General features: G+C 39.8%; 1 protein-coding gene across 4 annotated transcripts in view; it reads left to right on the top strand.

The window, feature by feature from the left end:
- DLC1 (DLC1 Rho GTPase activating protein) overlaps positions 1 to 13,845 on the top strand; it is a 290,446-nt gene extending 276,601 nt beyond the window's left edge. For all 4 annotated transcript variants that reach the window (XM_069977657.1, XM_069977656.1, XM_069977658.1 and 1 more), the window contains 10 exons: positions 1,758 to 3,178; positions 4,618 to 4,794; positions 6,488 to 6,647; positions 6,737 to 6,935; positions 7,707 to 7,920; positions 8,229 to 8,343; positions 8,705 to 8,923; positions 9,808 to 10,025; positions 10,108 to 10,281; positions 12,130 to 13,845. In XM_069977657.1, the coding sequence (XP_069833758.1) occupies positions 1,758 to 3,178; positions 4,618 to 4,794; positions 6,488 to 6,647; positions 6,737 to 6,935; positions 7,707 to 7,920; positions 8,229 to 8,343; positions 8,705 to 8,923; positions 9,808 to 10,025; positions 10,108 to 10,281; positions 12,130 to 12,250 (3,018 nt within the window). In that variant the 3' untranslated portion in view covers positions 12,251 to 13,845. The remainder of the gene's footprint in view (positions 1 to 1,757; positions 3,179 to 4,617; positions 4,795 to 6,487; positions 6,648 to 6,736; positions 6,936 to 7,706; positions 7,921 to 8,228; positions 8,344 to 8,704; positions 8,924 to 9,807; positions 10,026 to 10,107; positions 10,282 to 12,129) is intronic.
- Positions 13,846 to 23,061: the final 9,216 nt, after the last annotated feature.

Below are 23,061 nucleotides of genomic sequence, written 5' to 3'. Positions count from 1 at the left end.
GTCCCTGTAAGTGTTTGGTCATCTATAATAGCAGAGACAATGTCACCTCTCCATATCACGGTCAGCTGTGTAACTGTATAGCCCTTACAAGTGACAAACCATTGTAGATTGAAATGCTAACTAAATGACTTGCCACATTGGAAATTGCATTGCAATTTTAAAAGAATCTTAATGAACCCCTATGTAGATAAGGTTCTCTGGCTTATAAATGAAGGCGTGGGGGATGGTAACAGGAAAGAGTGTGAAAAGAGAGGATAACCACTCTTGGAATTATTTTATTTTATCTAAAAGTATCAATTGCAGAAACAAAGTCTTTTAGAGAGTTAGCGGAATAGGTTTTTATATGGGCTCAGTACGGCTCCTAAATGCCCTACTTTTCCGGTGACAGAAAACTATTACACATGAGTCATTTTAAAACCTGATAGTATTGCAGTTATTTTTGATAATCCACAATCCTTCATCTCATATTCGGAGATCTAGGAAGCTGAGCTATGGGGAGTTGTTGAAGGCAGAAAGTTAATGCCATTATAGAGGATAAGCTGAATAAAACACATGGTTGTTAAATAACATTCCCAGAACAGGAACGAGCCCTGACTTCATGTTCATATTTGTTAGACTTTTTTATATTTAAAAAGCAATCTACCTTATATAATGTCGGCTAATTGTGGGTTTTGCTTATATGTTTAGAATACAGATGTTCAGTCCTGCTTATTTACTATAGTTGTTGCCTCTGGCAGTTTGGTAGTTAATTATGTTAGGACATTGGGGGATGGTAAATGTCTTTGTGACAAACCTAGTCTTCACCTTAAAAGAGAAGGTTTTTTTTTCTTTATTACTATTTTATATATTTTATTTTTATATTATTTATATATATTATTTTATTTTATATTAATATATATATATATATATATATATATATATATATATATATATATATGTTTAGGTGGATTTTGCTAAACAGTCTGATACTTTTATTAATTTCCTAATAGAGAAACATAACAGCAATGAACTGGATCAGTTTCATTAACCTCTCACCCTCAGGGAATAATTAATATGTTTGTGGTTTCTAATGCAGTCTTATTTCATGGCGAGCAATAAGTTGCAAATTCTCTAAAGGTGTCCATATACATTTGATTACTTTGGGCCAAACCCATTTATTTCAGCAAGATCAGCCAACCATCTAATATATACGGGGACCTCCTAACTCCACCCTCAACATTAGATGTCAAGGAGAGAAAGGTTGGCAATATTGAATGTCCCAGCACCCAAACTTTTTGTTGTCAGCATCGCCCCTGCCAGGAGTTTCTCCCTTCTTTAAATTCAAAACACATTTACCCAACCAGCATGCATATGTATGGGGGATCATGAGCAATAGTTATCAGCTGTATGAGCATTTTCCTAAGGGCTGTCTGAAGTGTATGTCAAGTCTAAAGGTTTACTATACCCTTTTAACAGCTGTTTGCCTATGGTGATAGCTTATCTCTGCAAAAACAAAAGGATTGGGCAGTTAAAATCCAATGTGCCCAATTTTTCTGTAGGGAGAAAGGTGGGCCGGAGACCACCATACACTTTAGAGAGTCAGGCATATTAGGCAGACACTAAATTGCATAAGTATGTCCAAGGTTAATCATTTTAGAAATATCATTTCTAATTGGTAACAATTTTTTCTTATAAGTGGTTGCTTCTTACTATATTATTATAACATGGGTGTCTGCTCAATGTATAATCTAATGACAGTTATCCATTTGACATTATAGAGTGAAGATTCAGATGAAGATGAACCTTGTGCAATCAGTGGTAAATGGACGTTCCAGCGGGACAGTAAAAGGTGGTCGAGATTGGAAGAATTTGATATATTTCAAGGACATAAACCTGCACTTGGTGACAGTCATCAGCTGGGGAGCGCTATAAGCCAGGACAGCATCCTTACAGACCTGAGTGAGCACCAAGAAGTTTCATCCATCCACAGTACCAGCAGTGACAGTCAAAAAGCACACGTCCCAAGTGAGGCAGGCACTACAAGAACAAACTCTGTCAATAGCATTTGTTCATCTGGAAACCTTTTCGCAAATGATGACTCCTTTGGTAGCCTCCCATCTCCTAAGGAGCTTTCCCATTTTAACTTCAACTTCAAGGCAAATGAAAAAAACTCAAGGTCTAGGACTAAGAGCCTTCTGAAAAGAATGGAAAGTTTAAAGATCAAAACTTCTCACAGCAAAAAGAAATCACAATCCAAAACAGGCCTGACAATCAGCGAACCCATCTTACAAGAGGGGGTGGATGATGATAAGCTAAAGCAACTGAACTGTGTGGAAATAACTTCTCTAAATGGAAATCATATTAATGCCCCCAAAGTGCGCAAGAGGAGTGTATCCAACTCTACGCAGACCAGCAGTAGTAGTAGCCAGTCAGAAACAAGCAGCGCAGTTAGTACGCCAAGTCCAGTTACAAGAACACGTAGCTTAAGTGCTTGTCACAAGAGAGTTGGAATGTACTTAGAAGGGTTTGACCCCTTTAACCAGTCAACTTTTAGTGATGTTCTTGAACAAAACTATAAGAACCAGAGGAATTTTGGTGACGATGCTGTGTTTTTTATCCCGGAGGACCACAAGCCTGGAACATTTCCTAAAGCACTTTCGAATGGTAACTTGTCCCCTACAGACAGTAGTTCTTCTGTGAGTTGGAGGAATGGGAGTTTTCATGGACATGAGCACCTCAGCTTCATAAGGGAAAATAGTATCAGCAGTGTCAACAGCTGCAAAAGTTCTTTCAGTAGTAGAAGACGCACTTCTTGTTGTTCTGAAGGAAGCCGCTTGAGTATCTATGACAATGTGCCCGGCACGTTTCTGTACTCCAGTAATGGTGACTTGGAAGATCTGGAACATGAGGATATTTTCCCAGAACTGGATGACATCTTGTACCATGTCAAGGGAATGCAGAGAATTGTGAATCAATGGACAGAGAAATTTTACGATGAGGGAGATTCAGATTCAGCCCTAGACTCTGTGTCTCCTTGTCCTTCCTCTCCCAAACAGATACACTTAGATATTGATAATGACTGCAGTGCTCTTAGTGACTTGGACAGCACAGGGAACTCATTGAATGAGTGTGAGGAGACTATGGTCATTCAAGGAAGGAGAGACTCTGGAGTGGGTGCATCCTTGACAAGATCAAATAGGTGTGTTTTCTTATTATTTATTAGAGGCAGTGAACTATCAGTTGCTGTATGTTGAAATTGTTGCTTAAAGGAGAAGTCTGGTGAAAATTTTTATTAAAGTATTGCATTGTCCCCCAAAAGTTATACAAATCTCTAATATACACTTATTATGGGAAATGCACATAAAGTGCTTTTCCCTGCACTTACTACTGCATCAAGGCTTCACTTCCTGGATAAAATGGTGATGTCACGACCCGACTCCCAGAGCTGTGTGGGCTGTGGCTGCTGCAGAAGATGATGGCAGGAGGACACAGGGCACTGGAGGAACACTGAGCATTTCTCTGCCATCATCCTCTCCAGCAGCCACAGCCCACACAGCTCTGGGAGCTCACCGGACTTCAACTTTAAATGTACTTTTTGGGGTTCTCCACTTTGGTCAATCTCTACTTGTTAAAAACTTTCTTTGAAATTAAGCAGATCTCAATTCGTACCCCTGCTAGAACACCCAAAAAAGAGAGAGCAAGAGAGACACTTTTGTAACTGCATTGTTGTCACAGGATCCCCCTCTATTAACTCAGAATTCCCAATTGGGTGTATGACAATGGGTTTCTAAACTAGACAACTCCTTTAAACAACTCCTTCAACTATTTGGAGGTATTTTCATTGTCTAACCAGTGTTGACACACGGCTAAGACAACGTTGTTAAAGGAACTGTATTGTAAACCTTGACATTTCTAAGCTATTCTTTTCTAACCATTGAAGATTCGGAATTTGAGGACAGTAACAGTAAAAATGTTTGTTTGTGACCAAAACATACATAACTATATTTAGATATTCAGTTTGATTCAACAGTCAGAAACCACTCGAATATGGGCCAACTCAATGCAGCATAACATTTATCACCAATCATGAGGATAGATGATAAATATACAATAGGCATTAAGATCTGCTCTTACACTGGCATTGTTCCATTACCATACAATAGGTATTTAATAAAATTGAACCAGGTTTTGGCTGGTGGGTTTCCCTCAGGGAGGTAGTTTCTTTGATCACCATTAATATTACTTTTTAGACCATTGTACCTAGTTTTCTTTACCCAGCTTCATTACAATTTTATTAGTTTTTTACTGTAACATACATGGATGTTCCCTGACTTTTGATTGACCCTTTATTTTAGATATCACTTATTACTTATTTGTCTTGAAATCATAAGATATTAATTAAGAAAAATACCAATTGGGTATAGTCTTTACATGTACCGACAGCAAACTCTTGTTATATCTAGTGCAATTTTATGGGATGAATTACATTTACTCACTGTACGTAAAGCGTTTTTAGGGATAAGTCATTGAAAATGGAAATTGTAAGTCAGACCTCCAGAATGTGTGATTCATACAAGTTTGTCAGAGCTTGTTACTAAGTCGTAACTCATATCCTAATCCTGACTTTGTACAATGCAGGCATCGGTTCAGATGGCACAGCTTTCAGAGTTCTCATCGTCCCAGCTTACGATCTGCCTCATTGCAAATCAACTGCCAGTCAGTGACTCAGATTAACTTGCTGCAGAAATATTCACTTCTAAAGTTGACTGCTCTTCTGGAGAAGTATACCCCATCCAACAAGCATGGATTCAGCTGGTGAGCATATAGTCTGTGTCATGTATCTAAGAAAACTTTACAAATAATGGTCCAGTTAACATGCGAGTCGTAAGCTGTGGTTTCTCATTCATCCTTTTGCTACCACAGCTCAGGGCAATTCCTCTCTCTTGTACAATGCATAGAGGTGTAATAGTGTCCTTGCTGTAACTTGCTTGCACATAATAGACAGAGAGATTCTTTTCACTGTCAGATATCTCCGGAATGGCTCATAGGATTGCTTGTGGCATAGATAAAATACGTAACATTGTCCCTTCTTCCTCTTCACCACAAAAATGTGTAACCCACAGCATCAAAGAGCTTTCCCATTCAGAGCAGCTATTATCTAAATTCCAAGAAATCGCGGACAGAAAAGTTACTTACTCATACTTCATGTTTCCAATTCTTAGTGGGGCTCATAATGTTTTAGTATTACAGTATTTTTTATGCGGAAAGAAGGCTTAATTCATTTCATAAATTTTGTTAGTGGCCAACACGGCCACATAGTAACAAAATCTGGCCAGTGTTCATTGTGTGCAAAGGAATGTGTATGTAAGGAAAGGTCGGAGAGTGGGCCGAGCGCTCAAGTGTTGGATGGATTTTAAATCGTTTGGAGCATAAAGGGGAATTATAGAGCATTGTTTTACATGACTCTTCTGCTGAACCCCTTTAGAATTGGCCATGTAGCTTTCAATTGGCTTTCTTTTTCAAAGCAGTCATTTGTAGAGCTGATGTTTCGGGCTGACAGCCGCTAATGCTTTACACCAGATCCCTGCTGCTATGCCTGCTGCTGGGTGGCGGACCTGACTTGGAACCTTTTGTTAATGGCAAAAGTTGATGTACAAAACCTCCTTTGTTAACAAGGCTATTTTGTCCTGATGAAGAGGAGAGTGAAGAAGTGACATTATTAGGGGTCTTTCACCGCAGGATTTATTGACTTACTTCTTGGCTTCTGTCTCCATTATTGTAATGTTGAGCTGTGTTAATAGAATTGTAGAATTGTCTTCTGGCTACCCTTTTTTTTTACTGGAAGTCCTATGTACATCTCTAAACAAATGCACTGGATTCCCAGAAGATCTTTTTTTCTAGTAAAAGAAAGACGAGAGCTAGAAAGATATGAGATAGATAGATAGATAGATAGATAGATAGATAGATAGATAGATGATGTAAAAGATAATTGATTGGGATAGATAGATGATAGATAGATAGATAGATAGATAGATAGATAGATAGATAGATAGATAGATAGATAGATAGATAGATATGTACAGATATTGGGGATCCCCGAGCCAGGGGACTGGCTCTGTACAACACCCGCTTCATAAGTGTTTGGATGTGCGACTTTCTCCTGTATCTAGATAGATAGATAGATAGTCTGCTTTTACATGAGCAGACAACTATTGTCCTTTTTCCATCTTATCGCTGGACCTAATGAATAGGGCAGTCTATAATCGCCCCACATGAAGGGTCAATAGATAGATGTGAACGGTTGCTAGATAGATAGCTATTAGTTCAATTTATAGATACATAAATATTAATGTTAATAAGGTAAATACAAATGTTGTGTGATATTATACAGTAGGGTCTGCTGGATATAGCACCACCTTTGTCTGTGGACATGTCTGGAAGTTTCCAAGCGATCTCTCACCATTACCATGTAATGTATTTATCACAGTCTTCTACATGACTCTTTCAGGGCTGTGCCAAAGTTTATGAAGCGTGTCAAAGTTCCAGATTACAGGGACAAGAACGTGTTTGGAGTTCCTTTAGCCGTTAATGTCCAGAGATCCAGTCAGCCTCTGCCACAGAACATTCAGCAAGCAATGCGATATCTGCGCAGCCAGTGCCTGGATCAGGTTGGTTATGGGTGGGATGTGTTAGACGATGAATCCATTGTCTGCATTTTATACAGTAAAATATTACATTTGTTATTTTTTTTCTATAGGTGGGATTGTTCCGAAAATCAGGAGTGAAGTCCAGGATCCTAGCACTGAGGGAGATATGTGAGAACAGTTCTGACGCACTGATGTATGAGGGACAATCTGCTTATGATGTGGCTGATATGTTAAAGCAGTATTTCAGAGACTTGCCAGAGCCACTTCTCACCAACAAGCTGTCAGAAACATTCCTTCAGATCTACCAGTGTAAGTTAATATGCATCATATTCCTTTATTTGTCCTGTTTATTGGTATACATGGGTAACATTTTAATATTTTAAATACACTAACCTAAAGGCATATGAGACAAGACTTACTATTGATAAAAGGACTTTGTCAATTGGACACTGCCCTGCATATAAGGCCCAGCTATCATCCGACAAATACTTAGCTGATTACACCCCGTTGCATGACAAAAAATCTTTGTTGGAATATTAATGGAGGTGTATGGCCATGTGAACAATCAATTGATTGAGCGCCAATCAACTTGTATATAGTCAATTTGTGCTTATATTGGGCAATTATTTTATTGTCTAAAAAGACCATATGGCTGGTCATACGTCTTAGAAAGCTGTGTTCTCAGCATGCATGTGTGGCTTCTGGGGAGAGGAAAAGCAAGCTGTCACCAGACTTGCTGTCTAGAAAAAAAGTCAGCCAGACCCCATACACATTAGATGTCAGATGATCTCGCTGAAATCGGCTGGTTTGGCTAGCAGTAGCCACACTTGTATGGCCCACATAAGTGGTAGCCCATAAACTTTTCTTCTCCTTTCCCCAGTGTCATAAAGGAGCAGTGAATATATCCTTGGCAAAACATATAATGTAGCCACCCAAAAATGACACTCACAAGCCAATGGGTTTTGGTGGACCATGGGCAGATAATAAGTTTTACACTACATATCCATATAATTACACAAATATTATGTAGATCCATTTTACTGTTCTGTACATTGATATTGGTTGTTTTGATGTTTTTAGATGTTCCAAAGGACCAACGTCTCCAAGCAATAAAAGCTGCCATTATGCTTCTGCCTGACGAAAACCGAGAGGTCCTCCAGACTCTCTTATACTTCCTGAGTGATATAGCTGCAGCTGTGGATGAAAATCAGATGACACCAACCAACCTGGCTGTCTGTTTAGCACCTTCTTTATTCCATCTAAACACCCTAAAGAGAGAGAACTCATCTCCAAGGTAATGCGCCATACTCACATTCATCAGTTATTGTTATTGTAGTTTGTAGGATCAACTTGACCCTTGGTCCTGAGGAAGCAGAATGTGCATAGCAATTCTGTCTTTGATGTTCTTTAAGTCTCTCTATAATACACTGCTTCCTCGAATCATGCACTAAGCGTAGCATTATGCTGCCCATTATGATGCCTGGTTTTCCCTAGAGTGTTTTTTTTTTTATTTTTTTGTAGTTTTATATAAATTCAAATATATATATATATGTATATAATTTTGGTGAATTAACTTTACCCCTTCTTATGCTTCTTTTCCAGAGTAATGCAAAGAAAGCAAAGCTTAGGAAAACCTGATCAGAAAGATCTGAATGAAAACCTTGCTGCCACTCAAGGCCTAGCACACATGATTGCCGAATGCAAAAAACTCTTCCAGGTATGTTAAGTTATGGTTTAATAAATCCAGATATATTGTAAAGGACATATTATATAGGGTAACTAAAATGAATTGCATCACTTTCCTTCTGGCCTTTTGTGCCGGGAGACTTTTTTTTCACATAGCAAATCTATTTATTCCAACCTGGTTACATAATGATTTAAACACTGGATTACCAGACTGGTGGCATTCCTTTGTAATAATACTAATATAGAACTCTAACAATAACAAGATGTGAGCCATTTAGCCCTTTCTAGAGTTTGTGCCCAGTCTTTTTCTAAATGGAGTAAATCCACCACAGTTAAGTTCTTGTTAGGACAGATTAACAGATTTGGCTTTATAGTATTGTTTCCTATTCTAGATTCCGGAGGAAATGAATAAATGTCGCAATTCTTATATGGAACAAGACCTGAGGCCAGTATGCCTGGAGGAACTGGTGAACCGCAATGGTGAGGGACAGTGTGACTATCAGTCGTACCTTCAAGAGGGAATTGACAATTTACTCAAGGAGGCCAAGGACAAGTTTAAAGGCTGGGTCAGCTGTTCCACGTCTGAGCAGGCCGATCTTGCCTACAAAAAAGTGAGTATTTTTAAAACTAATGTTTATAGTATATATGAGTTTATATAATCACACCGGTTATTAGACTGCCATTTTCTGTGATGGTAGCTTGTTGCGCGTTTGGCTAGAAGAGAGCATTATAACTTTGCTGATTTATGGCCCTATGTTTTGTTCACACACAGGATTTTTGCTCCATTTTTTTGGTCAGTATTTTTCAACCAAAACCAGGAGTGGATTGAAAACACAAAAAGGCAATGTTCACACACTGTTGAAATTTAGTAAAAGGTCGACATTTAACAGCAAATAACGTCCGTTATTTTAAAACAATGGCTATTGTTTTAAAATAATGACAATTATTTGCTGTGGCCATCCACTCTTTTTCAGCAGTGTGGGAACATAGCCTTTCTCTCTTTTAAATCCACTTCTGGTTGGGTTGAAAAATACTGACCAAAATACTGAGCAATACTGAGTGTGAACATAGCCTTGGGCTGCATCGTGCTGTACATCAGAATGCTTTGCTAGTGGACAACGGCTTGATTTTTTTGTCTGCTTTCTGCCCTTAGATTATTTTTGATAGTGTTTTACTTAGGAGGCGTTAACTGCTATAGAGATCATGTTAGGGTGTGTTCCACGTTCAGAATTTTGGATATGGTTTCTGAAGTCAAAGCCAAGAATAGATTTAAAAAGAGGAGACATCTCATTTTTTTCTTTTTTGTGTCCTCTGCTTGTACATAAAAAAATCAAAATGAGAACACACCCTATGGTTATGTTCAAACTTTTTGAGATCAAAAACTGCTGTTTTATAGGGGGGGGGGGTAATTTTCAGACTTGTGTTGCTTTGTTTCTTTACAATACTGTATACATCTACCTGGCAGTTATCTTACCACTATTGCTTTGTTGCACAGATTCCAGATGGCCCTCCACTCCGACTGTGGAAAAGCACTATAGAGATCCCAGCCCAGCCAGAAAGTGTTCTTCAGCGTCTACTGAAAGAGCAACACATGTGGGATGAGGATCTTCTGGATTCTAAAGTTATTGAAACATTAGATGATCAAACTGATATTTATCAATATGTCCAAAACAACATGGCTCCACATCCACCACGAGACTTTGTTGTTCTAAGGTATGTAAAAAGGAGTGGCAATATTGAATCTTCGTAGGTTTCTTTTCTCGTGTCTCTAAAATTTCCTTTTTAATTCTGACAGATCCTGGAGAACAAATTTGGCCAAAGGAGCCTGTGCTCTTCAGACCACATCTGTTGAACATGATCAAGCTCCTTTACTTGGTGTGAGAGTCAATGTACTTCTATGCAAATACCTCATTGAGCCGTGTGGCACAGGAAAATCCAAGCTTACCTACCTGTGCAGAGCAGACATGAGGTAAGAACCATTTAAATAGCTTTGTTTATTTGGGTTAATGAGTCTGGATCTTGCATTTTTGAACCCTTAGGTTCACACACAGTATATTTCAGGCAGTATTGTGGTCCTCATATTGCAACCAAAACCAGGAGTGGACTGAAAACACAGAAAGGATCTGTTCACACAATGTTGAAATTGAGTGGATGGCCGCCATATAACGGTAAATAACTGCCGTTATTTCAATACAACAACCGTTGTTTTAAAATAACAGCAAATATTTGCCATTAAATGGCGGCCATCCACTCAATTTCAATATTGTGTGAACAGAGACTTTCTGTGTTTTCAGTCCACTCCTGGGTTTGGTTGCACTATGAGGACCACAATACTGCCTGAAATATACTGTGTGTGAACCCAGCCTATTAAAGTGTTTTTTGAGGGGATCTTACCCTTTATTCTATGTGGTGTTCAATTCAGACAGCTTGAACATCACATACAGCCATGGTTTTGCCCACATGCATTGCTCGGCACATGCACCCTGCCTCCTCTCATCTCAGATAGAGGTCAGCTAGGCCAGGAGGAAGTGAACACCGGTGAGCAGAACAGGAAGCTGGGAATATAATAAAACTTTCTTTGTCCATGACCAAAAAAATCATTATTACATGTCCTGTTTACTACCATAGCAATAGCAATAGTTGGATGACTACTACTGTTAGGTGCCCAATGCGCTCTGTTTTGGCGGCTTCCCCAGACCCTTCTTTTAGCTGTGATCGATAGTTTTGGAAGATTCCTGGATAGTTTCTTAAACACTCTAAACAGTTTTACGATCAATAATAATTTGTTTCACTGTCCCATTGCTTCCAAAATGTTCGGTCATTTCCTTTAACCCCTTCATGTCAGCAATATATATGAAAACGTTCCAACTGTCAATGTCTTTTGAAGTTGGAATGTCCATGAGCTTTCCAGGCATGGAGGGGCTTTAATGTGTGCAGGGCTGCTTTAGTGGGAGCAGCCCGCTCATATTAATGTGCCAGGAGCCAGGTATAATGACAGAGAGCAGTGATCACACTGATGTATGCTATTAACTCCTTAAATGTTGCAATCTATAGTGATCACTGAAGCACTGGAGGCGGGCCGACCCACCCTTAGTGGGAGGAAACCCCTAGCCCCTCTATGATAGGGTCCCATTCATTCTAATGGAGTCACGTCATGGAGGTGCTGGGGTTTCTTCCCACTGGGTGTGGGTCAGCCCGCCTCTACTGCTTCAGCCTGGGCCTGGTGGTACAGTCACTTTAAGTTACTGACTAGAACAGTACGTCACTGACTGATCGCAATTTGCAGATGTCATGATCAGTTTCTTTGACAGACATAAGTATAATGCTTACTTGTCCTGTCGGATTGGTGATCTTCTCATAGAGTCTGGTTCAGGTAGACTTTATAAGCAGAGCGCTAATAATGCTGATCAATGTGATGCATCTTTATGTCTATAGCCAGCTTTAGTCATTCCAAACATGTAAACAACAAATTCTATTGGGTACGCATGAGCTATCCAATAGCTGTAATTCATTCATTCTACAAGACCAGACTTGCACTGAGTGTCAGGAAGGTTAGGGATACTCATCAGGAATCAGCTCACCACTATCCCTCATCATGTGGTTTCTCTGCTTGTGAAGAAGCTGACATAATCCAAAACAGCCATGAAACTAGATTGTAGATGGAGAATCTTGTATAATATCATGTAGCTCTGCATAACTGTGCAGATGGTACATGATTTGCACTGAAACTGGGGGCAAGTAAAAGAGCAGTAATATTATGATTCATTGTATATTTTTAAATGGATACCTAACATAGGACTTTTGTTTTCTTTTCCAGGGGCCGCATGCCAGAATGGTACAATAAAGTTTTTGGACAATTGTGTGCAGCTGAAGTTGTTAGGATTCGAGACTCTTTCACCAATCAACAAACTGAAAGCAATAATGGAAAGTCAAGGTGACAAATCTAGGAAGTGTCACCCAGAGATTGCAGAAAAACATTCATCCTTAGGATTGGTGGGGTCCAAAGAAGATAAGGACCCCACCCGTTGGACCTTTTGTATTTAGTGCTGTTATTTGTTGTTTCAGATTGGTTATATGCAAGATTTGAAGCTGCTTTTATCCATATGGTGCTTAATGCCCCTGGACTGGAATTAATCGTCCTAAAGACTGTCTCAACTTTTAACTTCATATATGTTTTATTACATATCAACTGAATTGGCTTCTGAGAAGCAAACAAAATACTTTATTGGAAAGATGTATTGTGCAGAATTATTAAAAAAAAGTCACATTCCTTAATGCTGTTTTTCATGTAAATCATCATCCTGGTTCTTGGTTATGGTGTATCCACTGGAATAATTGGTACTCATTCTCTTACTCTGTATAGCTATCTATATACTTTTATTTTCCGAATAGAAATATTTGCACAGTGAAGATGTGTGAATGAGCGTTGTCCTTGTGAACGTCATCGTCATCAAGCTATCAAGTGTCTGGTACACTGATAACTTGTAATGGTCTTAAACTCAGGTTTAGTGAAATGGTCAACAAATCTTACCAACCTATTCTTTATTTGTATAACATGTCTATCCCAGGTTTGCCGACCTGTCTTTGTACAGGTAATCTTCTGAAGAACACCAACTAGACCCTACAGCAATACCATCTAAGCCTTCCACTCAAATAGTGTCAATCACTCTTCACACTAGACAAAAATCCTCATTGAGATACAACATATATGCTTTAATGTTCATATAACCTATAAGATTGTGTAAGTTCAGACAAGGTGCCTCACGAGGCAACAAAGTAATTTAAATTACTATTTAATACTTTTACTGTGGTGATCTATGGTTTCCATTGAAAAGATGGATCCTGCTTGTGTATATTTAAATGCATGGTTCCTGCCTAGTGTAGAGATACCTTTCAATGACAATCTTATACAAAAAAACCTTTTTAGGTAGGTGGTTCATGCAATGGGTGTCAGGGGTTAAGTCACTGCCATGCAATGAGATGAACCTGTGGCACCCAGAAGATATAGGATGTCTCTTTAAATAGATTTGTTACAGTAAGGAGGAGGAAACTTGGAAGTTCCTAGAGGTTAATTGAGTGTGTGCCGTCTGTAAGGAGAACTTTTATTGAATGAAAGTGATGAAAGATTGTTTTTGTTACCATTGTCAGTATTATTTTAATGCCTTGCAATGAAGAATCTGTTTGTGTAACAATCATAATAATAGTGTTTCCATTATCAGTGTTTCCACGTATTCCATTAAATATATAAATGTTGTATATTCCTTGTAATCTTCATGACTGTAAAAATGCGTCACTGTACATACTTTACACTTTAATGTAATGTGTATTGTTCCAGATAGTAACTGCATGGCAAGCGTAATTATTTAATGTATACTTGTATTTATACCTCAGATATTTCTTTTTGGTATGTGGATGCATTCCCTCAATTTTAAATATGCTAAATATAAAAAATAAAGAGCTTAGAAAATAGATTTATATCTTGATGCATATGTTAAACTATAGCCAAGTGCACTATTAAATGTCTCAAATGAAACTGTGTGTCTCTGCTTTGTCCCTATTTTATGAGTTTTTGTGAAATGTAAAGGCTATGTTCATGTGTAGTTTTTTATCAATAATATTACCCACAACAAGAAGTGGAAATAATAGAAAGAAATACTACTGATTTAAATCTTTTTTTTTTTTTTTTAGACTTCCTTGTTTTGGCTAAAAATACTACTACTGAGCCTTAAGATGGTCTCTGATTTAACTTTTGTTTATACAAGGTGGTCCAAAATTAGGTGGACAGTATGGGAGGCATTTATTAAGTCCGGCGTTTTTTACGCCGGACGTAAAAATGCCCCCGCAGCTCCAGCGCTACGGAGATTTATGTAGAGGCGGACTGCCTCTACATAAATCCCGTGCGCGCCGTTGCGCACCGCCGAAAACCTATGCCAGCTGAGGACTGGAGTAAGTTTTCGGCGTACATTTTGGCGGAACGGATGATAAATCGCGCGGACTCTGAGTCCGTTTCCGCCCACTCTCCGCCCCTTTTCCGCCCTCTGGCGTACTCGGCGGAAAGTGCCGATTTGCGAATATTTTATTCGCAAATCCGCCATTTTTGCTTAAAAAAAGACGCAAATCGGCACTTTCCGCCGAAAATCATCCATTTGCCGGATGATACATGTGGCCCTATGTGTTATCAGCAGGGGCGTAACTAGAAATGACTGGGCCCCATAGCAAACTTTTTATTCGGGCCCTCCTTCCTTCCCGACTGACCCTAAGCTGTCCACCTGGTGCTGCAAATTACGACAGCTCAGGGGCCCAGTGGGGGCAATGGGGCCCCCTAATTTGGTGGGCCCCATAGAAGCCGCTATGGCTGCTATAGTGGTAGTTACGCCCCTGGTGTTATGGGGAGGTTTATTAAACATGGTGTAAAGTGAAACTATAGAGAGATTATCTCCACAGTCCTGTCCCCTGATGCAAGCCCCAGTCTGAAGTGGATCTGCCATGATTTGGAAGGTGAGGGAGACTTTCTGGGTCAGCATACAGTGCTGTAGACCCTGCTATGCAGACCATGCCCCTCCCCCACTCACGCTCTCACCCAGTACAGGGAGCTCTTAAACCAAAGCAATGCTCTTAAACCAAGTCACATTTTTGAAAAACTGTGAGCTCTTAAACCAAAACTCTCTTAAACCAAGTTACTCTTAAACCAAGGTACCAATGTACTTGATTTATTCAGAATCAAGTATGAGCGCCATGTACAGAAATGGACAAACGAATATACCTTGGTAGCTGTCAATGAGAACTTTAATGGATGTCTGAGGAATGTTCTGCCACACTAAATGCATTTTGGGCATGCAGGCTGCTCACTGCACCATCAGCAACATGTGGCCTGGTGTTGGCAATTCATGTTAAAAAATAGCCGCCATACCGCTTGTACCATAACAAAACCAATGTAATTGCCTGCTGTTAGAAAGAGAAGAGGGGTTAAGCTAGCAAATTATGCCACCCCATGCCATAATTCCAGGACCAGTTTGACATTTTCTTGTGAGGGCCCCTTCATGGCATTGCCCACATGGCCTGTAGACCAATCTTCTGCTATCATTTCTTCCATGACAAAAGTGTCCATGATCTCATTGCTGAGCAGGATTGATCTCCATTGATTGATTGATGACCATAATATAATAATATTGGACTTGGGTATATTTATTTCTTATTTGGTGTTCACCAAGCAGGAAAATTAACATTATATTTTAAGAATGAGAACATTTTAGACAAAGCAGTATCAATTATGTTGACTTTTTATTTATATAATAAGGCGGGTGTATTGAATTTTTAAAATACGGGTTTTTTGCTCTCTGTTGACTATATGCCAATATTAACTGCAGCATACAAGGGGTAAATGCATGAAATCAGAGTTCTAATTGCCCACTGACAGGTACTCAAAAGGGGTTGTTAGTAATGTACGGGGGGCACAAAGGAAGGTGATGGTGTAGAGCTACAGTATGCTTGGCTCCAATGAATTGGAATCTACCACTATACTATTAGTTATTGTATGGGGTTAATATTGGTCTACTATTAGTAGGTTTTTATTTAGTATTTAGTAACAGTAGTGTTAATGTCATAGGGGAGTGATATTATTATTCCCTTGTATACTGTATTATTTTAATACTGGCTTTATTAAATGAAGTAATTTTTTTGTAGGATTTTTGTCATAAAGTAGGATTATTTGGTTTCTCTATGGCTGTATTTTAAAGTATATTATCATATATAGAAAACTGTGTAAAGCCCGGTTGCCCTGTATGTTGTCATCATAGGACGTAGTTAGGCCCCCTGGGTTGTAATACAGCTGGCTCTCTTCCTTTATATTTTGAAATCCTAACGTGAGATAATTGTTCTGCCTTATGTAATAACTATGTAACTCCTATAGAATGTGTACATTGTGTTCTGTTACACAGTAATAGAGGCATGACATTTATGTAATCTAAATTCAAGTTTTCAGCTGGCCACCCACCCCTAAGGGAACAAACCCTAGCACAGTGCGCTGGCAGCTGCTTTTCATCCCCATTAGAGCTGTGCATTCTCTCACACATCAACCAAGCAAATTACCTGCTTCGTCTCCTGACAGTAAGGTTTATTACGGAATTTGGAACATGCAATTGTAATTAGCTGATCTTATTGTAAGGGGTGTGAAATCAATCATTGCAGGCTTGCAGGGAAAACTGACATGATGTAATACACCTGACAGTCTCATAGCTGTGGAATGTTTTTTTTTTGGTATTAACCCTTAGACGACCCAGGGCGTATAGTTACGCCATGGAAGTCTGTCCCCAGACGACCTAGGGCGTAACTGTACGCCCTGGGTGTTTCTCACGCTATGAAGCGCGCTCCGGAGCGGAGCGCGCTTCATAGCAGGTGGGGGCCGGCTGCAATCAGCAGCCGGGACCTCACCGGCAATGACACGCTGCAGCGATCGCGCTGCCGCGTGTCATTAACTCCTTATCCGCCGCGATCGCGGCGCGACCGCGGCGTTTAAGTGTAAGTGACAGGGGGAGTCCCCTGTCACTTACCGATCGGGACCCCCGCAGTGTGACTGCGGGGGTCCCGATCGGTAAAACGGGCCGCCGGTGCTCTCTCACCTGCCTCCGTGCGGTCCGATCGGCGCTCTGGTCACTGAGCCTGCACAGGCAGGCTCAATGAGCAGATCGCCGATAACACTGATCAATGCTGTGCCTATGGCATAGCATTCATCAGTGTAGAAATCAAACTAAACTATGTAAAAGTTCCCCAAAGGGACTTCAAATGTGTAAAAAAAAAAAGTTAAAAACACTAACACACTACCCCAAAACCCCTCCCCCAATAAAAGTTGAAATCACCCCCCTTTCCCATTATATAAATAAAACATATAAAAATAAATAAATAGATAAACATATAATATACCGTAGCGTGCGTAATTGTCCGATCTATTAAAATATAACAAGCGTCATTGCGAACGGTAAACGGCGTACACGAAAAGAGGGAAAAAAGTGCGCGGATTACCGATTTTATGTTACATTATATATATAAAAAAATTAATAAAAAGTGATCAAAACGTCCGATCTTCACAAATATGGTATTAATAAAAACTAGAGATCATGGCGGAAAAAATGACACCCCATACAGCCCCGTAGGTGAAAAAATAAAACCGTTATAAGCGTCACAATAGGCCCATTTTATTTATAATTAATTGCCAAAAAAAAGGATTTCATTTAAAAAAAATATATAACATTAGAGAATCTGCGTAAACCTGCATATGGTTGTGTTCGTACTGACCTATAGAGTAATGGTATCATGTCGCTTTTACCATATAGTGCATTACGTAGACACAGGAACCCCCCAAACGTTACCATATTGCATTCTTTTTTGCGATTTCACCAATTTATATCTTCATAAATAATATATTTGGGATTCCGTCATACATGTTATGGTAAAATGAATGACGCCATTACAAAGTACAACTATTCCTGTAACAAACAAGCACTTACATGGCCTGTAGATAAAAAACTGAAAGTGCTGGAGCTCTTAGAAGGGGAGGAGGGAAAAACGGAAACACTAAGATCAAAATTTGCGCGGTCCACTGGGTCATTTTGGGCCTGGTCCTCAAAGGGTTAAACAGATGTCAGTCTGTTGTTAGTCTTATGACTGTATGACTTTGTGTATGCGATGAATCCAAAAAGTAATGTCTTTTTTTATTTTGGGGCTGATGGGATTCATAATCTATGAATGTTAGGCTATTTTACTACACATTAGGCAGTGCACAGACAAATGCCTGGTCCATAGACTTCATATACTGTACGCATCATATTTTAGTCAATTTTAGTCTCCATTTGGAACATATAAGGTAGGTTAAAATAGGTGCTGGATAAAATAGCGTTGACCTCACCCTATTCCATTGAGCAGGATTCACACAAACAAAAAAAAAATTCTGCTCAGTTATCTCTCCCACCCACCGCCAGTCCTCCCCACACATAGGAACATTTTTGACAGCCGATCTTTCCTGTATTCTCTATGGGGAGGGGAGTTGTAAGCTGCAGTCAGAGCGCTCTGACAGCGGCTTTTTTCACCCTGAACAAAAAGGGGTTGGGTAGTGATTTTCTATCACGCTCCACCCCTATCACCACCGACATCATGTGTCCGCAGTTGTTTGGGAGACCCCCATACACCTTAGATTGATGGCAGAACCCACCACCTAAAGTCTAAGATCTTAAAGTCACCACCATGCTAACGTCTATGTTATTTACTATGCAGCACTAAATGGTGACATCTAAGTGCATCAGCTTTAAACTGAATATCCTTGGAGTTAGATTGGTCAAATGTTTGGTGTGCATCTTTGGCTCTCTATATGCCACAAAGTAAACTCTCCTTTCCTGGTTTTATAGCTGTTACCCAGCCATAGCCTATCCGTGGAATAGTCAAATTCCCATTTTAAGAATAGACCATTAATTCTGTAGCCCCAGAAACCTCTCTAACTATAATTGAAGTGATAGAGAAATAGTGAACAAAATTTTTTTTTTTTTTTTGTCTCTTTCCCAGCTACTAAATTGTAGTTACTGTTCAGACACTATCAAAACAGTCGTAACTGTCATGGTCTGTGCAGAGAGGAAGGAGGTGCTGTCACTGAAAGCAATGATCCTTGTGACAGACACATTTATACTGTGGTTACTGAGACACTCAATGTAGATTTCTTTCAGCATTAGTAAACTCTGCTATTGGCTGCCCACAGAGATGGCATAGATTTCAGTATGCACCCCTATGTAAACCTAGCACGATCGGATGCTGGCAGAGTATTATGTAAGTTCCCACCTGTATGTTTCTATTTAGAATCACAAGATTAACTCTATAGCAGTATTAATAAGGGTAAGAGTTAAAAAAAATTGTTGATTCGGCAGATTTGTAGAAGCTTTCAGATATTTATGTTCATTTCCACAGCAAATCTGCAGCAGATACATTAATCTTGAATACAGCCTTAGGCTATGTTCCCACTATGGCAGCAGGGAAAGGCAGCCATCTTATTATAATCACGGCCGAAAAGGACGCCTTTCCCCTCTATGTTCCCGAAGTGGGAACATATGCCAGAAGACAAAGCTCCATTTGGTGTACATGAGATGAGAGGGCTACAATGGAAGACCCAGATTGACAGCATCATAAAAATGACAGAAATGCTATGTATTGTGCCCACTTGAATGTCTGTTTTCTCACTGTCTGCCTAAAACTACATGATATTAGTGACCTGGTGGACAATGCACTTGATCTACTTGCACCTGCTGAACTTATGGCTTTACTCACAAGATTGCTAAACCTTGCAAACTTGCACCTGTTAGATTTCTGAAATGCTTGTTTTGTGGGCTAGCAGCAATAAAATCAGATGTCTACAAAAGCTGCTTTTAAAGGGAATATCCAGGGCTCCAGAACTGATGGTTTTTCCATAGGATATACCCTCATTCTAAGAATAGGTCATCAGTTTTGTACATTCCAGAAACCCCTGTAAGGGCCCTATTACCCATTGATCAATAATGATAATAGTTTGTCCCTTTAAATGAGTTTTGTCGAAGAACTACTTAAGGGTATATTCACACGAACGGACTCGCAGCGAGGTCCTGGCAGTTCCCACACACTATATACTGGCTGCGGTCTGAACGACCACAGCGAGTATGTAATTCTACCGCCCTTAACCCCTTCTGCTCCCGCCCGGCTCCCCCGCTGTAAGCATACATTACCTGTCCTCGCAGCACGGGTCTGGCGTCCTGCTCTCCCGTCCGGCCAATCAGTGGCTGCGGCTGTGCAACACACTGATTGGCCGGATGGGACAGTGGGGGAGCCGGGCGGGAGCAGAAGGGGTTAAGGGCGGTAGAATTACATACTCGCTGCGGTCGTCCAGACCACAGCGAGTATATAGTGGGTGGGAACTGCCACGTTTTGTCGTTTTGTCTCTGAAAGAAAGTGGCCATGTTTTTGTAGCACTGGAAAACCCTTTTAGAGAAGACTGAGGGGGCTACCTGGCTGTTCAATTAGTTCAGTACTTGTTGCAAGGATTCTGTGTGGTAACTTGACACCTGAGAGGGCAGAATTTAGACCCTCATATTACTGACCCTCATATCACTGAGGGTCAGCAGAAAATTGTACAATTGTTCACACATACCATATTGCAGTAGATTTTACACCGTGAGTTTCTCAGCGAAATCTGCTGGAATACTGATTACTATTAAAGTCTATGTCACTCCATTCTCGCAGGAGACTGAAATATTGCTGCGAGAATAAAGAACCCTAGACGATAATAGTAATCAGTATTACAGTGGACTTTACTGTAAAACTTGCAGCGTGAAAATTGCTGCAGTATGTGCAAATGGCTTTTTTTGGCTGTCCAAAATATCTTGGGTAAGGCCAACCATAAGGCTTTATTCTTTACCAAAGGTGGCTCTAGTACACACTGACTTATCAATGGAGGGAAAGGGGGAATATTGTAGTTATTAAAGAGTGAACGGAGGACTCAACTAACATTTGTAAACAGCAAAAAGAAAATGGGTACACATTATAATATTGTCAGGGGTAGTTCACAAAAGAAAATTTCTTATAACTTAATTAGTGTCAGAAAGTGCCAGAGATTTGTAATTTACTTCTATTAAACAAAAAAAAAAATCTTACGTCTTCCAGTTCTTTCCCGCTGCTGCATGTCCTGCAGGAAGTGGTGTATTCTTTCTAGTCTGACACAGTGCTTTCTGCTGCCACCTCTGTCCAGGTTAGGAACTGCCCAGAGCAATAGCAAATAGCCATAGGAAACCTCTCCTGCTCTCCAAACTGGAAAGATTACCAGTTGATTTGAAAGAAAAAAAAATTGTTGAACAACCCCTTTAAGACTCACTCTACCAGCTATATATAAATCCTATTATCTCCAGCAAGCACCACTCAAACATTCTGTCACATATACTTTAATGTAAGATATTACTTGTAGTGGTCAAGGTTCAGCCCACATAGCTCATTTCATTTCCTATATTTACTTGCTGCCTGAGCACAACATACATGGGCCCCGACATCCATCATTTCCATAAAACATATGAAAAGCTAGAGAACAAGGAAATGAAATAGTATGGGAAAATAATGAAGAAAAAACAAGGGAGCTGTGATTTATTGGAGTTTTTTTCTGGCTTTATTTAGGTTTAAATGAAAAACTCAATAGAGATGACATTGTGGTTAAGTCCAGTTTCCCATATGTTTAGCTTAGTACCTCCCTAAAATATTCTTCGAAGCTGAGTAATTATTGGTATTTCCCTCTGTCTTCTAATTACACCATGTGCTGTATGATCTTAGCCTTCTATGTGGTTAGTGGGAGTATGGGTAATGTAACAGTATGTACTGAAATCATCTGTAGGAGGGTGGACGAGTGACTAAAATAAGTCATGAACTAAAAACTTTTAAAAATGAAATACAGAAAGGCCCCTTCTCCTGTTCCATGATGATGGTTTATCTCCATAGCACTCTGCCATCCTAGGAAAGGAGGATAGGACCCCTGGATTGGTTTGTGGATCCACATTTGCTAATAGGGTGGCACCTGTAGATCGCAGGGTTTATGTAGAGATATATGCCATTTATAAGTAACACAGAGCTAGGTTTAAAGGGGTGAACCCAAGGCCCTATAGAAACCAAGGGGGTTGGCTGCACGATATATGCTCCCTGATGGCAGGGGCTCATTATTATACAGGTTTATATTATGGCTCTGCTTCATATGTAGCCATGATAGGGCATCAATAGAATTACATGGGACCAAACGGTAACTGTGTATTCTTACAGATGAATAGAGTCTCTTTCTATTGGTTTCAGTACAAAAAAAATGTGGTTTGCCTCCTCAGATATCACTGCTTCTATGGAAGAATTACCTTGTATATAGCAACCCCACCGAGCATGTACGGTAGCAGCTGCCGGCCATGCTGCTCAATATTCAAGAATCATATTAGGTATACAGCTTGACCTAACATTAAAGGGGTTGTCCAGCAAAAATCTTTTTCTTTCAAATCAGCTGGTTTCAGAAAGTTACATAGATTTGTAATTTACTTCTATTTAAAAATGTCTTCCTATACTTATAAGCTGCTGAATGTCCTGCAGAAAGTAATGTATTCTTTTCAGTCTGACACAGTGCTCTCTGCTGCCACCCCTGTCCGAGACAGGAACTCTTCACAGCAGGAGAGGTTTTCTATGGGGATTGTATGCTGCTTTGGACAGTTCCCGTCTCTGACAGAGATGTCAGCAAAGAGCACTGTGTCAGACTGAAAAGAAAACAACATTTCCTGCAGGGCATACAGCAGCTGATAAGTACTGGGAAACATGAGATTTTTAAAAAGAAGTAAATTATATATACTATATAATGTTCTGAAACCAGTTGATTTGAAAGAAAAAGATTTTCGCTGGATAAACCCTTTAACATTTAAACCTTTTCTATCTTTTTTTTTATTGTGAAATTATAAATTTTTTCCAAGTATAAGAAACAATATAACAGTTGCCAACAAGGCACCCTTTAACGGGAATCTGTCAGCTCTGTATCATGCTAAGAGCTCAAGTGTCAAGGAGGTGTTACTGAAGCACAGCATGCATGCCTGCTCCCTCCCCAGCCCTCCTCACCTTGACTAGAAGTGCTAGAAGCCATATCAATCATGCAGGGGAGGGAGAGGTGGGGGAGGGGGCAGCATGCATGCTGCAGTTAACAATGCATCCTTGACACTTGAGCTCTGAGGTTCTCTTT

This window comes from Dendropsophus ebraccatus, chromosome 7 (genome assembly GCF_027789765.1).
Source record: "Dendropsophus ebraccatus isolate aDenEbr1 chromosome 7, aDenEbr1.pat, whole genome shotgun sequence".
NCBI classification, from domain to species: Eukaryota; Metazoa; Chordata; class Amphibia; order Anura; family Hylidae; genus Dendropsophus; species Dendropsophus ebraccatus.
Note: the sequence above shows the minus strand (reverse complement) of the source record. Positions and strands in the feature narration are given on the sequence as shown.